Source organism: Armigeres subalbatus, chromosome 3 (genome assembly GCF_024139115.2).
Source record: "Armigeres subalbatus isolate Guangzhou_Male chromosome 3, GZ_Asu_2, whole genome shotgun sequence".
Classification (NCBI taxonomy): domain Eukaryota; kingdom Metazoa; phylum Arthropoda; class Insecta; order Diptera; family Culicidae; genus Armigeres; species Armigeres subalbatus.
The window spans coordinates 100,463,775-100,480,178 of record NC_085141.1 but is presented as its reverse complement, the minus strand read 5'-3'; the positions used below and the strand labels follow the sequence as shown (position 1 = coordinate 100,480,178).

General features: G+C 43.5%; 1 protein-coding gene across 1 annotated transcript in view; it reads left to right on the top strand.

Annotated features, from left to right (window-relative positions):
• LOC134224966 (uncharacterized) overlaps nt 1-16,404 on the top strand; it is a 650,394-nt gene that overhangs the window by 545,207 nt on the left and 88,783 nt on the right. The window contains exon 4 of the mRNA XM_062704663.1: nt 16,231-16,369. Coding sequence (XP_062560647.1) covers nt 16,231-16,369 — 139 coding nt within the window. The remainder of the gene's footprint in view (nt 1-16,230; nt 16,370-16,404) is intronic.

Sequence of the window (16,404 nt, the reverse complement as noted above, 5' to 3'; positions counted from 1 at the left end):
AGGAAATTATGGCGTGGTGAATCACCATCTCGTGGAATGGACCAATTTGTTGATTCGAGCCATTTTCGTTCGTTTCATTATGTTGTCAAACTTCGTTTCCCACTCCCTTTGATGATTATTGTTTCTTAGAAATGGGAGGCAATTACTTTTTCGGTGGACAGACTGTTTTTTTTTTGGTAACGGCAAAATGACACGTGCGCAAAGTGTAGTTAGCTGTAGTGACAAGTATCCTGTGCAATGTTGTACTTCAATAAGAGTAAAGTTGAGAGATTATTCAATCAATTTGATGAGCTACAGTCGAATTGGAATAATAATATCGTGCATTCTCAATCATTAGCTTATCAAAATGAAAAATTAGGATAGCTGATGCTTCAAAAGACGGGTATTTTTATCACTATGTCTCATTCAACCACCCGTTTTTTGGAAGATTATCGTAATTGTAATTGTAATTTATCAGCCAAGTTATGTGAAGACGCTAGACCTATAGTACAGCGATTTCCAACCACAAGCAGACGCTGGACTTAACCAGTCCCACAAGTGTGCACCGCGGAGGGATGTTAGTCCCTGGATCCCTAGATGTTCGATGATGCCTTTCTGTCAACTGGTATCTGTACCTTCATCTGTGTATGTTGGCTGGCGGTATTGTTTTTTTTTTCATATGAATGTACATTTCCTGCAAATGCCGGTCGTCTGTAACAAAAATAATGTTATGCCCAAGGGATTCGGTATATTAATTGTGTGTGTTTTTTTTGGTATTTTACCTCTTATTCAAGGCTAGTTCATAACAGAGTATGGTATTGAGGTTATCGCTCCTGCTCGTGTAATAAGGGTTAGGGGTCTAAAATTTGAGAATGCTTCTACTTGCGTGAGGACTGTAATCATTTCGTCGTATTGCAAAATGTTCGCGCCAATAATGATTTGCTTGAAAGCTCCTATGAATGCCTCTAGAGCGGTCTCCCAAAGTCCGTCCAAGTTTGGGGACCTCGCCGGAATAAATTTGCTCATTCACTGCTTCTGCTGTAACCGCGTCTTAGAATTGCTGTCCTTTGAATAAACGTCGTAGCTCTTCCAGCTCTCGCTTAACTCCCACAAAATTTTTGGCGTTATCACACATTATGACAGTTGGTCACCCGCGGCGTACGCTGAATCGTCTTTGAGCAGCAATGGAAGCTTGTAAGAGCTACGAGCCTTGATAACAAGGCACACCGAATACTGCCACAAAACATTTCTTCGGACTACAGCGGCGATTTTGGTTTGTGACCGAAATAATCCACTCCAACCTTGAGGAATGGTGACATCGGAGATACTTTTTCGGGGATACTTTTTCCGCCATCAGCTGCTGTAAAACTCCCTCTTCCACTGGCAATGTGCAACTGTTGGCCAGCGTGACACAGTTTCTGGTGAAAATCCGTGATAATTTACTTGGACAGCGGATGCCGATTGTGCAGTATGACACAGGTGCACTGCACAGGCGGCCTGTCTACCCTTTCTCAAATCCAAAAATTCTTGAGTAAAACATCCGATTGGGCTAGGCGGATGAGAAGCTTTTAGTAATCTTCGTACTCGTCTCTGGTAATAGGTCTAGTTTTGCGATAGCATCTGTTCTGCGGTTGAATGTTGAACATGAAGCGACGAAGATGAACCGAAGATTATTATTTATTCAGACTAAGGCCGAAGTGGCCTGTGCGGTATATAAGAGTCTTCTCCATTCGGCTCGGTCCATATAGCTACACGTCGCCAACCACGCAGTCTACGGAGGGTCCTCAAGTCATCTTCCACCTGATCGATCCACCTTGCTCGCTGCACACCTCGCCTTCTTGTGCCCGTCGGATCGTTGTCGAGAGCCATTTTCACCGGGTTACTGTCCGACATTCTGGCTACGTGCCCAGCCCACCACAGTCGTCCGATTTTCGCGGTGTGAACGATGGATGGTTCTCCCAACAGCTGATGCAACTCGTGGTTCATTCGCCCCCTCCACGTACCGTCCGCCATCATCATAGATGGTACGCAGCACTTTCCTTTCGAAAACTACAAGTGCGCGTTGGTCCTCCACGAACATCGTCCAGGTCTCGTGTCCGTAGAGGACTACCGGTCTAACGAGCGTTTTGTAGATAGTCAGTTTGGTACGGGCGGCGGCGAACTCTATTCGATCAGAGCGTCTTGCGGAATCTAAAGTATGTACGATTTCCAGCCACTATGCGTCTCCGAATTTCTTTGCTGGTATCATTTTCGGCAGTCACCAGTGAGCCCAAGTACACAAATTCTTCTACCACCTCGATTTCGTCACCACCGATGCCAACTTGCGGTGAGCGGCTCACATTGTCTTCTCTTGAACCTATTTCTATCATGTACTTCGTCTTCGATGTGTTGATGAGTAGTCCGATCCGCTTGGCTTCCCTCTTCAGTCTGATGTAGGCTTCCTCCATCTTCTCAAAGTAACGTGCCATAATATCTATGTCATCGGCGAAGCCAAATAGCTGGACGGACTTATTGAAAATTGTACCACTCGTGTTAATCCCTGCTCTTCGTATTACCCCTTCCAAAGCGATGTTGAATAGCAGACTCGAAAGACCATCACCTTGCCATAACCCTCTGCGCGTTTCGAAGGGACTCGAGAATGCCCCTGAAACTCGAACTACGCACATCACCCAATCGTCGCTTTGATCAACCGTGTCAGTTTATCCGGAAATCCGTGTTCGTGCATTAGCTGCTATAGCTTATCCTGATCGATTGTATCATATGCGGCTTTGAAGTCGATGAATAGATGATGTGTAGGCACGTTGTGTTCGCGTTGTGTGCAGTACTTGGCGAATGGCGAACACCTGGTCCGTGGTGGAGCATTCTCCCATAAAACCCGCCTGGTACTGCCCCACGAACTCCCTTGCAATTGATGCTAGTCGACGGCATAAAATTTGGGAGAGTACCTTGTAGGCAGCATTGAGCAATGTGATTGCGCGGTAGTTGCTACAAACCAACTTATCGCCCTTTTTGTAGATGGGACACACGACACCTTCCATCCACTCCTGCGGCAAAACTTCCTCCTCCCAAACCTTGGTAATGACCCGACCCAGTGCAGCGCTCTAGCCAGTGCCTCACCACCGTGTTTAAATAGCTCTCCTGGTAGTTAGTCAACCCCAGGGGCTTTGTTGTTTTTCAGCCGGCCAATCTCCTCCTGGATTTCCTGGAGATCCGGAGCCGGCAGAATTATGTCCTGCGCGCGTTCCCCCAGGTCCATCACCATACCGCCATCTTCGTCTGCCACATCGCCATTCAGGTGCTCTTCGTAGTGCTGCCGCCACCTTTGGATCACCTCACGCTCGTTGGTAAGAAGGTTCCCGTTTATGTCCTTACACATATCAGGCTGTGGCACGTGGCCCTTACGTGAACGGTTCAACTTCTCATAAAACTTCCGTGTGTTATTAGCGTGGTACAGTTGGTCCGTCTCTTCACGGTCTCGATTTTCTTGCTGCCGCTTTTTCCTCCGGAAAATCGAGTTTTGTCTGTTCCGCGCCTGTTTATATCGTGCCTCGTTCGCCCTCGTGCGGTATTACAGCAATCTCGCCCATGCTGCATACTTCTCTTCTACTAACTGCTCACATTCGCCGTCATACCAGTCGTTTCTTCTGATCCGGGGCACCGTGCCAAGTGCAGCGGTTGCGGTGCTACCAATGGCGGATCTAATATCTCTCCAGCCATCTTCAAGAGATGCTGCGCCTAGCTGCTCTTCCGTTTGGAGTGCCACTTCCAGCTGCTGCGCGTATTCTTGGGCTAGTCTACCGTCTTGTAGCCGCCCAATGTTAAGCCGCGGCGTCCGACTTCGACGCATGTTGTACACCGTCGAGAGTTTTGAGCGCAGGCATACTTCAACGAGGTAGTGGTCGGGTTTAATATTCACACTGCGGTAAGTGCGGACGTTCGTGATGTCGGAGAAGAATTTACCGTCGATTAAAACGTGGTCGATTTGGTTTTCCATTTCTTGGTTAGGTGCTCTCCATGTAGCCTTGTGGATATTCTTGCGGCTGAGAGTGCTTTGGACTACCATTCCACGGAAGACTGCAAAGTTTTTGCATCATTGGCCATTGTCATTCGATACGGTGTGCAGACTATCCGGTCCGATGACCGGTCTATACATTTCCTCCCTTCCTACCTGTGCGTTCATGTCACCGATGACGATTTTGACGTCCCGCAGTGGACATCCATCGTATGTCTGCTCCAGCTGTGCGTAGAACGCTTCTTTCTCGTCGTCGGGTCTCCCTTGGTGAACCGAAGATGTTGTAAGTGAAGAACGTAACAAGAATACTTCACTCGACGGTATGACTGCTATAGACAACGCAACAGCACGTCTATTTTCCAGCAGTTCAGCAATGAATTGCTCTTCAGTGACTCGAGAATCCGCAGGCCAGGAATCTTGATTTAGTCGCAGCCAAAAGGAACCGTTCCACCACATCGACTGATAATTCAATCAGACTGGCGTCATACCACGAGACAAAAAATCCGGTGGATTTCAGCTCCAGATACGTGATCCCAATCACAATCTATCGTCAAGTTCTGTATCTCTGATGCTGTATTTGCAAACGAACACTACAACCAGCCAGCAACGGACTATTATAGAATCGGTCCATAGAAAAACTTTTATTTGAAACTTGACACTGGCTTGAAAAGTCTCCAACAAATGGCTGAGCAAAGGGCGGACGAGAGCTCCAGACGCGAAATTGATTGTTTCCGCTTTTTCTTCTTGAGATCATCCAGAGAAGCGACTCTCGATTTGGATGTTATCAATTGATAACATTAGATATCAGCAAGCTCCGTAAGCCTTATTGGATGCATCGGAAAATCCATGGAGCTGGACTTCGGAGCAATTTCTACTGTAGCAGACCCAACGTGGAACTGATAGAGACTCGAGGGCGATTAGATTTCTCCGATATTCACTCTAATACTTTGCTTAAACCACTTCTGGATCGACTATTCCATGAGGATCGAACAATATCAAAGCATCAGAGGCAACGATGCGCTTCGAAAGACTGGTGGTCATATTCCACTCAGGAACAGAATAGCGGAACGAGTCGCAATGGGGATCCCAAGCCAAGCCTAGAGTTTTGATGGTGGCTCTGGATGAATCATATACTGGGCGCTCGTCACGCAGGTCAGCTAGAAGATTGGCCAATATCTACAGTTTGAATTCCATTTTCGGATCACGAATCGTGTTCGTAAGTATGAACATTTCGTTGACTAGTTTTACGCCTTCTTCAACGTCTTCAACGCCAGTAATCATATCGCCCACGTAGAAATCTTCTTTAAGAATCTTTGCTGCTGTCTGATGCCTACCTTCACCTTCAATTGCTAGTTGCTGCAAACATCGCGTTGCCAAGTACAGAGCCGATGCTGTACCATAAGTCACCGTCGTCAGTTTGAACTTTCGAAGTTCTTCATTGGCAGATTCTCTCCAGAAGATGCGCTGCTGGGCCAATCATCGATCCTTCGTTTAGCGACACTCCAATTGAGCTTTGACATAATGCGTCAAACATGACCTTCAGATATTGAGCTGTCTCTGCAGTCTGGTTGTCCTGAACCTCTTTCATGTGTCCCATCGATTGGTATTCGTGGATGAAGTCGCAGTACAATGCCTTTAGCTTTTGTTTTAGCGCAAACCGCCGCTCCAAACATAGAAGCCATTTCAATGCGCTACTTCTGGAGTCTCCCAATCGCCGGATAACATCATTCTTCTTTGGCAGAATCATTACTAAGCGTCCGCTTCCATCTCTGGTGGTAGTGGGTTTGAAGATCTCCTCGCACACCATCACTTCGACTGAGTGAGTATTCTTGGTATGGCACGTTTCTAATTCCCAAAACCTGATGAGCTGGTCGTTCAACTCCGATTGAGAACAAAGATAAAATGCTACCTGCAAACTAGGAAGCGCCCATTCAGGAACTTGACCGGCCACGATTCAACCGAAAACAGTATTCTGTAGAGTCGAGCCACCTTCACACGCCTTCAGTCGCCCCTCTCTGAGCAAATTCAGGAAATATTCAGCACCAATCAGCATGTCGATTTCGCCGTTTTCATGGAAATGAGGATCCGTCAATCCAAAACGTTCCGGAATGCTCCATTGACCAATGTCGATGCTCTCAGCCGGCAGGGAAATCGTGAGTTTGGGCAGCACGTTGAACTGGATGTCTTCTTCGAAAGTTGAAATGGCTAACATCCGAGGGCTGACTGTCATCAGCACAGCGTTTTTGGCGATGCCTGCAAAGTTTCCAATGCCTTGTATAGCCAAGAAATCAGGAAACACCTCTAGATTGAGCTTTCGACAAACCCTTTCGGTTACAAAGTAATATTGAGAGCATGAGTCAAGCAATGCTCGTGCGAGTTTAGTGTTGCCATAACTATCCTTCACTCGTACAATGGTGGTTGATAACAAGACTTGACGTTCGGATGATTGTGCGAAAAAGTGTACTGCCCATAATCGCATATTTCTAACAATTGCATTTCATGAATCGTTTGTCAATCCTCCCCACAATCATTTCCAGCTTACCACAGATAAGCAAGATAGTAAAGCCTATTTTACTGTTGTGGGATTAGATGCAGTGAATTGAGCTTTCATAACGATTCACAGGCTTTTTACAAAATGAACAAAAATGCAAGGGTTACAAATATGCGATCATAGACAGTGTGATGCTACTGTGTTTTGATTAATGTGTGGCGGGTCTGTAGCTGGGAGCGAATTTATGCTTTGTGACGTTGTATTGACAAGTGTGGCGGCTCGGAGTGTGTGGCGTGCTGTATTTTGGTTTTGTGGTCTCGATTGTGTGATTTATTTATACATAATTTTACATAAAAGTCTCCTCCATTCAGCTCGGTCCATGGCTGCCATGTTCGCCATGTTCTGCGTAGGGTCCGCAAATAGTCCTCCACCTGATCGATCCACCTTGCCCGTTGTGCACCACGCCTTCTTGTTCCCGTCGGATCGTTGTCGAGAAACATTGTGTGAACTGCTGGATTTATTGATAGTCACTTGGGGGTCGTCGTGTCGTCTGTGAGACGGAGGATCTTTGTGTTACACTGCTCGCCGAATCGTTCGACAGATGAAGCAGCGTGTTGTGTCGTTTTCCGCATAGACAGCAGGATCCCTCGCTGCAAGAGCGTGATTTATGACCGGCTGATAAACAATATAGGCACAATCCGTTTCTCTTCACAGCATCATACCGATCTGAAAGATTTATCTTCTGGAACTTTTTGCAGAAAAATGTCAAATGGAATGGCTCCGAGCAAAAGCAGCATCGCCCGATAGTGGATGGATGGCTCACTCCCAATTTCGGCAATGGTTTTTAGGAAGACAATCAGGTTGACATACTGAGATACTTCTCTCGAGTTTTGTTTTATTTGTCACTCGGAGCGTAACAGGATCGAGTCGTGCGCAAACCATATGGACGAGCATAGTGTGTGTGTGTTTTCTCCAATCTTGTCTAGCATTTGGAGATTCTTCTCGAATTCACTGACCACGTAATTGAGCGACTCGTATCTCTCACGCTTCGGAGTCGTCCGTCGCGGCTAAACATTGGGCGGCTACAAGACGGTACACTAGCCCAAGACTACGCGCAGCAGCTGGAAGTGGCACTCCCAACGGAAGAGCAGCTAGGCGCAGCATCTCTTGAAGATGGCTGGAGAGATATTCGATCCGCCATTGGAAGCACCGCAACCGCTGCACTAGGCACGGTGGCTCCGGATCAGAGAAACGACTGGTATGACAGCGAATGTGAGCAGTTAGTTGAGGAGAAGAATGCAGCATGGGCGAGATTGCTGCAACACCGCACGAGGGCGAACGAGGCACGATACAAACGGGCGCGGAAGAGACAAAACTCGATTTTCCGGAGGAAAAAGCGCCAGCAGGAAGATCGAGACCGTGAAGAGACGGAGGAACTGTACCGCGCTAATAACGCACGAAGGTTTTAAGAGAAGTTGAACCATTCACGTAAGGGCCACGTGCCACAGCCCGATAAGTGTAAGGACATAAACGGGAACCTTCTTACGAACGAGCGTGAGGTGATCCAAAGGTGGCGGTAGCACTACGAAGAGCACCTGAATGGCGATATGGCAGACAACGGTGGCGGTATGGTAATGAACCTAGGAGCACGCCCGCAGAACATGCGACTTCCGGCTCCGAATCTCCAGGAAATCCAGGAGGAGATCGGCCGACTGAAAAACAACAAAGCCCCTGGAGTTGTCCAACTACCAGGAGAGCTGTTTAAACACGGTGGTGAAGCACTGGCTAGAGCGCTGCACTGGGTGATTACCAAGGTTTGAGAGGATGAGGTTCTGCCGCAGGAGTGGATGGAAGGTGTCGTGTGTCCCATCTACAAAAAGGGCGATAAGCTGGATTGTAGCAACTACCGCGCAATCACATTGCTGAACGCCGCCTACAAGGTACTCTCCCACATTTTATGCCGTCGACTAACACCAATTGCAAGAGAGTTCGTGGGGCAGTACCAGGCGGGATTTATGGGTGAACGCTCTACCACAGACCAGGTGTTCGCCATACGTCAGGTATTGCAGAAATGCCGCGAATACAACGTGCCCACACATCATCTATTTATCGACTTCAAAGCCGCATATGATACAATCGATCGGGACCAGCTATGACAGCTAATGCACGAAAACGGATTTCCGGATAAACTGATACGGTTGATCAAGGCGACGACGGATCGGGTGATGTGCGTAGTTCGAGTTTCAGGGGCATTCTCGAGTCCCTTCGAAACCCGTAGAGGGTTACGGCAAGGTGATGGTCTTTCGTGTCTGCTATTCAACATCGCTTTGGAGGGAGTAGTACGAAGGGCAGGGATTGACACGAGTGGTACGATTTTCACGAAGTCCGTCCAGTTATTTGGTTTCGCCGACGACATTGATATCATGGCACGTAACTTTGAGAGGATGGAGGAAGCCTACATCAGACTGAAAAGCGAAGCTAAACGAATTGGACTAGTCATCAACACGTCGAAGACGAAGTACATGATAGGAAGAGGCTCAAGAGAGGTCAATGTGAGCCACCCACCACGAGTTTCTATCGGTGGTGACGAAATCGAGGTGGTTGAAGAATTCGTGTACTTGGGCTCACTGGTGACCGCCTATAACGATACCAGCAGAGAAATTCGGAGACGCATAGTGGCTGGAAATCGTACGTATTTTGGACTCCGCAAGACGCTTCGATCGAATAGAGTTCGCCGCCGTACCAAACTGACTATCTACAAAACGCTTATAAGACCGGTAGTTCTCTACGGACACGAGACCTGGACGATGCTCGTGGAGGACCAACGCGCACTGGGAGTTTTCGAAAGGAAAGTGTTGCGTACCATCTATGGTGGGTTGCAGATGGCGGACGGTACGTGGAGGCGGCGAATGAACCACGAGTTGCATCAGCTGTTGGGAGAACCATCCATCATTCACACCGCGAAAATCGGAAGACTGCGGTGGGCCGGGCACGTAGCCAAAATGTCGGACAGTAATCCGGTAAAAATGGTTCTCGACAACGATCCGACGGGAACAAGAAGGCGAGGTGCACAGCGGGCAAGGTGGATCGATCAGGTGGAGGACGACTTGCGGACCCTCCGCAGACTGCGTGGTTGGCGAAGTGCAGCCATGAACCGAGCTGAATGGAGAAGTCTTTTATGTGCAGCACAGGCCACTCCGGCCTTAGTCTGATGATAAATAATAAATAAATCTCTCACGCTTCATGAACTCCGCGTTAAAAATCGCATATAAATGCGCTTTTACATCAGTTTATTGTTCTCATAGCGGTTTTCTAGCATTCCAGGCTACGGTGTAATTCTCCGCTGAAAGTTCTATCATTTCAGTGGAGGCCGGAGGCCACTAGGCCGTTGTTTGGTTAAACATACCATTTGGCCGAACAGACCATTAGGCGGAAAGTCATTTGGCCGCATAGGTCATTTGCCCGAATAGGTAATTTGGTCATATGTCCTAATAAGTCATTTGACCGGGTATTTCATTTGGCCGAAACGGTCATTTAGTAGAAAGAGCCATTAGGCCGAATAAGTTGTTGGGCGGAAAAAGTCGTTCGGCAGAAAGGGCCATTTGCCCGAAAATGTCGTTTGGGCGAATAGATCGTTTGACCGTAAAAGTCATTTTGACGAATAGATCATTTGGCCGAAAACGCCGTTTGGCCTTAATGGTCGTTTGTCAAAAAGGGCCACTTAGAATAGTTAAAAGTAAGAAATTAGGACCGAGTGTGAGGCCTCTCGCTTTTAATTTCGCTCTTCTCACTTTTCACAGTGAGAAGTGAGGGATGAGGAGTGAGAAGTAAGAAGTGCACTTCTCACTATAGTTAGAAATGAGAAATTACTACTGAGAAATGAGAAGTGAGACGTCTATCACTTCTCAATCGCTACTGTAAAAAATGAGAAGATCTACATAAGTGAGAAGTCAGACGCCTTACTTTTCATTCATCGTTCCTCTTTTTTCACTTCTCAAATGAGAAGCAAGGAATAAATAAGAAATGAGAAATTAAAAATGAAGTCTATGGTGTCTCGACTGTTAAATATATGTGACGGGATAAGGCTTTACAGTCTCAGAATTGTTCAAACAATAATATTTTAACTGCCCGACGTTTCGCCTGTATTTGGCAGCCATCTTCTGGGGGGCTGAAGAAGACTGTCAAACACAGCCGAATCGTAGGGCAGTTAAAACATTATTGTTTGAACAATTCTGAGACTGTAAAGCCGAATCCCATCACATAAGTGAGAAGTGAGATGTCTTACTTATCACTGCTTTCTCCGCTGACTATGGAAACTAAGTAGTGCAAAATGAGAAGTGAGACGTCAGAGGTGAACTAACCTAGGGCTAAAAATCTCACTGATGAAGATTTAAAAAAAGTGAGATGTCTCACTTCTCACTTTGTACACCTTACTTTTCACAGTGAGAAATGAGGAGTAAGAATTTCTCACCCTACTCTTTTCTCACCCATCACTCATTAACTATTTCTTCTCACCACTTCTCATTTCTCACTTCTCGCAGTGAACAGTAAGAAGTGAAAAATTGAACGATAAGTGGGACGTTTCACTTCTCACTCATTACTTTTTACTTCACACTTCTCACTCCTCATTTCTTTCTTCTCACTTCTCGCTGTGAAAAGTGAGAAGAGCGAAGTTAGACGGAAGGTGCCTCTCTTTTTACTCATCATTTCTAACCTGTGCGACCTATTCGGCCGAATGACCTGTTCGGCCAAATGATCTAGTCGGGGTCGGCCGTGGTTAAAATCTCAAAAAATGTGATCGTCAGCTGTTTCGGTATGAAATCGTGTTTTAAATGGTATAGTATGTTCAGCAAGTATGTTGCATACATCAAGGGGCATCATTTGAGAGAATTTTATTCTTGATTGATTCACCTAAAAGTGAGATGAATTTTTTTTTTTAATTTATTGAAACAAAATGGCGTCTTTGGGAAAGTTGTCAGAAATAATGTACCGAAAAATTTCGTGAAAGATACTACGGGTCTATCTATTGAAACGAACAAAATATGACTCAAATTTAGATAATAAGTCATTAGATCCTTCAACACTTACACGGATACATTCGTGCAGAAAATCGTTGTAACTAAATTTTCAAATGGCTATATCTCAGTGGGTTTTCAACCGATTTTCTCCATTTTTTTACCAACCTCTTAGCCATCTCTTCTAGTTTCTGGACACAAAATATTGTATCTAGGGGTATTCAAATTTTTACTATAGCTGTGGGAATAGAGCAACGGATTTAGAAAAATGCGATTTTGGAGATATACTTATATTTCATTACCAAAAATGATATCTATTCATATAGTGATGATGGAAATGATAAAATAACAAATAAAAGACATCACCTGGAACATAAGAACACATTTGAGCATCCCTACTATGCATACGTTGATAATTCGGTGCCTTTAGGAACCACTTTATACTACAGGATGTTTGAAGCTTCAGTAAATGTTTTCAAGCATGTTGTCTACTGTGAACATGTTAAAATAAATGTAAACTATACACGAAACATGTGTTATGATAAATTATGATGTTCTAGGATCTCCGAACTGTACTGGAATTTGAATCAAATGGTCTACCGAATCAACCAAGGCTTTCATGATGCCTCCAACTACAGTATCAACCCAATTATGTCCTTGGAGTATTTGTCTTGCACTTGCGTCTCATATCCAGGCATATGAGATGATGTAGGATCTCCAAATTGTCCTGGAGTTTTAATGAAATGGTCTACCGAATCAACCAAGGCTTCCATGATGTCCCCAGCCGCGGTATCAACCCAATTATGTCCTCCGAGTATTTATCTTTCACTTGCGTCTCAAATTCAGGCATTTGAGATATTGTAAGATCTCCAAATTACCTTGGAGTTTGAGCAAAATGGTCTATCGAATCAACCAAGGCTTCCATGATGTCCTCTGCTGCGGCATCACCCCAATTATGTACTCCGGGTATTTGTCTTTTACTTGCGTCTTAATTCCAGGCATATGAGATGTTGCAAAAACTCCAAATTGTCTTGAAGTTTGAATCAAATGTTCTTACGAATCAACCAAGGCTTTCATGAAGTCCCCAGCCGCGGAATCAACCCAATTATGTCCTCTGAATATTTGTCTTTCGATTGGTTGATTCGGTAGACCATTTGATTCAAACTCCAGGATAATTTGGAAATCTTACAATCAGGGTTCGTAATTCGGGGAGAAATCGCTTTTCGGGAAAGAAAAACATCCTGGAGAGTGATAACCGTTTTTCGCTCACTTCGATTGCCGCCAATCATTGGTTTGCTCTTTTTCTTTCATATTCGAGTCTTTTCGTGACGCCATGAATGCAAATGGTAGTAGCTTATGAGGACCAAATAACTTTACGCTTACATACAGATAGCGTGGTGGTGTGGCTAGAGTAAGCGCATCCCCACAGCTATTATTGTTACTATTCTGGGTTCGAATCCTCAACATAAACAATGAAAAAAGATTTTCCCTTGGCCCGAAAAACGCTTGCTTTGGTCTCATTGAAACGAAAAGTCGAAACCCTGCTTACAATATTTTATATGTTTGGATTTGAGACGCAAGTGAAAGACAAATACTCGGAGGACATAATTGGGTTTATACTGCGGCTGGGGGCATCATGGAAGCCTTGGATGATTCGGTAGACCATTTTATTCAAATTCCAGTACAGTTCGGAGATCCTAGAACATCATAATTTATTATCACACATGTTTCGTATATAGTTTACATTTATTTTAACAAGTTCACAGTAGACAACATGCTTGAAAATATTTTCTGAAACTTCATACATCCTGTAGTATAAAGTGGTTCCTAAAGGTACCGAATTATCATCGTATGCATAGTAGGGATGCTCAAATGTGTTCTTATGTTCCAGGTGATGTCTTTTATTTGTTATTTTATCATTTCCATCATCACTATATGAATAGATATCATTTTTGGCAATAAAATTTAAAAATATCTCCAAAATCGCATTTTTCTAAATCCGTTGCTTTACTCTTACAGCTCTAAAGAAAAATTGAACACCCCTAGATACAATATTTTGCAATGTCCAGAAACTAGAAGAGATGGCTAAGAGGTTGGTGAAAAACTGAGAAACTGAGAAAATCGGTTGAAAAACAACTGAGATATAGCCATTTGAAAATTTAGTTGCAACGATTTTTTGAACGAATGAATCCTAGTGTTAAAAACTGGTATAAAATGAATAACTTTTTATGGTCGCATTTTTAAGGTCAACAATGTTCTAGAAACTTATTCAGCACACCAAAACACAGCATTCAACTACAAAATCATAACAATAATTTCAATTTATAGAAGGAAAATCGAGATTAAAGAACAAAATTACAAATTTTCACACCAAAATATCTCCCAAGGTTGCAAAAAGTAGCAGCCAAATCAATGCACATTCAGAAGAGAATCGTCGAAGCTTTCTTTTACAAGTGGTTTTGTTTGTATCTCGTTGTATCCTCGACAGATATTTGTTATTGAAAAATAACTAGAAAGTAAATATGAATGGTTAAAAAATCAACTGGTTCCCCCAAACACTTCACTAGCTTAAACCTCTTGCCGAAGATGGCAACTTTGTCTATATTGATTAATTCTGGAATACATATTCTACCACCTACTAGAATATAAAAATCTAATTTGTAGGTCCGCATCTCAATTTATGTCATCAAATACGATATCATTAGGAATCGCAGTCAAACATTTGCACAAACAATGTCGATCTGAAATTCGCTCCAGCATAATTTACACCACCATCAATTAGTCCATTTGCCTATGGAAGCCCAGTAGCTGATTGGTTCAGAGTGAATAAGGGAGATGTGTGTTCGATTGTAACAAATCAGCAGACTTCTGCGTAGTTATACAAAAATGGATTAAGTATGATACTGGTTCCAGTAATCCAATATTTTTTATTTATTCAATCGCTATACAAATTAAAATAAAAAATTTTTCTAAAGGGGTTGAAATTGGTTTGTTTAACATATATACCCATTTTTTATATCAATCTCGGCTATGCAAATCTTTGTTGAAGCACAATTGCACAGGGATTGTAATTCTCATTTAGTCTCACGAGCAGAATATGCTCCCTCATGCAGATTTTCGCCGATAAATCGTTTTACGGGAAAGAAAAAAGGTCTGATGAGAAATTTTGAGAAAGTTTTTCCCTGACAATCAGGGCCACGAAAAGTTGAGTTGCTCGTTTTCTCACTTCTATTATCTTTCACGTGCCATTACCAATTGCAAAAAGTGTCGCCATTATGGAACAAAAACCTATCTCCTATACGCAGTCGATGTGATTGATGTGATGTGATGGCTTTAGTGATCGCATCCCATCGCCAATTCTGTTGATGTTCTAGGTTCAAATCTCTTAGTGGTCAAACATTTTTTGTAATTGCCTACCAAAAATTTTCACAAAAAGTGAGTGAGGCGTAAAAGTTTATCACTCCAAAGAAATTCATCAAATAGGGACGAAGTTGGTTCATCTTCAAGGTTCGCTGTAGAGAAAAGAGGATTCATAATCTTTTTTTTTTTTCATAAATAGTTAAAGTCAAAATAAGCCCCACCTGACACCATCCAAAAAATGTACATATTCAACCATCATTTGCTATGTTTACGCTCATCTTCCTGAACCCCGGCAACATACCGACCGAAGGTTTTAGTGATGATTGTGGTTTATTCCAGTGCTATATGCTATTGACACGAAAATGTGCCTCATCACAATTAAAATAATACAATCAGTGGCGCAATCAACAAAACAAGTACCCTGCGGTCGTGTCTTGGAATTGCATGAACAGTTTTTCTGCCGTCCAGAAAATCAGTTAAAAAGGTTTGCCAAACGAAAGAAGAAAAGACGAATTGATTACCTTTCAAAGACACCGATTAGAATTAGATGGGTCTACATCGGAAAACCCCGTTAGACAATTTCCATTACAGCTACGTGAGCTGGAATTCAAGCAACTCATTTCGCTGATGTCATTGTGCCGTTTAATCATTTGGTAAATTGCCGTTTGCCTGTCCATCTAAAATAAGCGCCTTCCGGAAAGAATAAAGCACTTTACCGAGTCGAGGGAATGTTTTTTTAACATTTTATTTTATTTCTTTAGGTATAGAAAACAAAAAATAAATATACTCGTTAGGAGCAATGAATTTTAGAAAACTGTAGTTTCATTACCAATAGATGTGATGAATGGTCGTCGTTATTTTTGATGTTTTACGTTTTTTTTTCTAGGGTGTGTGGAAACCAGTGGATTGAATCGACGAATTGCACCAAAGACTTATTCAATTATTCTCTTTCCATTTATTTTATCACATTTCTAAATGCTTTTATCTATTCATATGGTCTGTTTTGTCGTCCTATATCACAGTGTGGCGTGTTCTTGACAACTTATTAATCAATATGCGTGAAATAAATCAAACTTTAGTGATCGAGATGTGTCTATTCATTTTGCTGTTGCGAGCTCTCCTACTTGGTATCTAATCTAACTCCGTAACTAACCAATGTCCTAGTTCCTTGACGTTGTTCACTTATAATTAATTGGCTTGAAATCCGCAGAAACTAGGTCAAAATTAATTATTAATTCCAATAACCTATATATCTAATAGATGTTGTGAAGCAAATATCATATAATCCTTCAAACCACTATTCTCAGATTTATGACCCAATGCTTAATGTTCGATTTTTGTTTCTTTCCAAAATATAAATTTCCATCCAACAGGACCAAATCGAACCAGCGATGGATGAAGCTCCGGACCACGGTGCAGATTTCGTCTGCCATGTCTGTCAAAAAACCACCACTCAAGCGAGAGGATTCCTTCCTAAAGCGGTTTTCCACGCGTCAGATACCGGAGGCACAGGTATGGGTCGCAAGCTGGCTTTTCCACATTTTCAA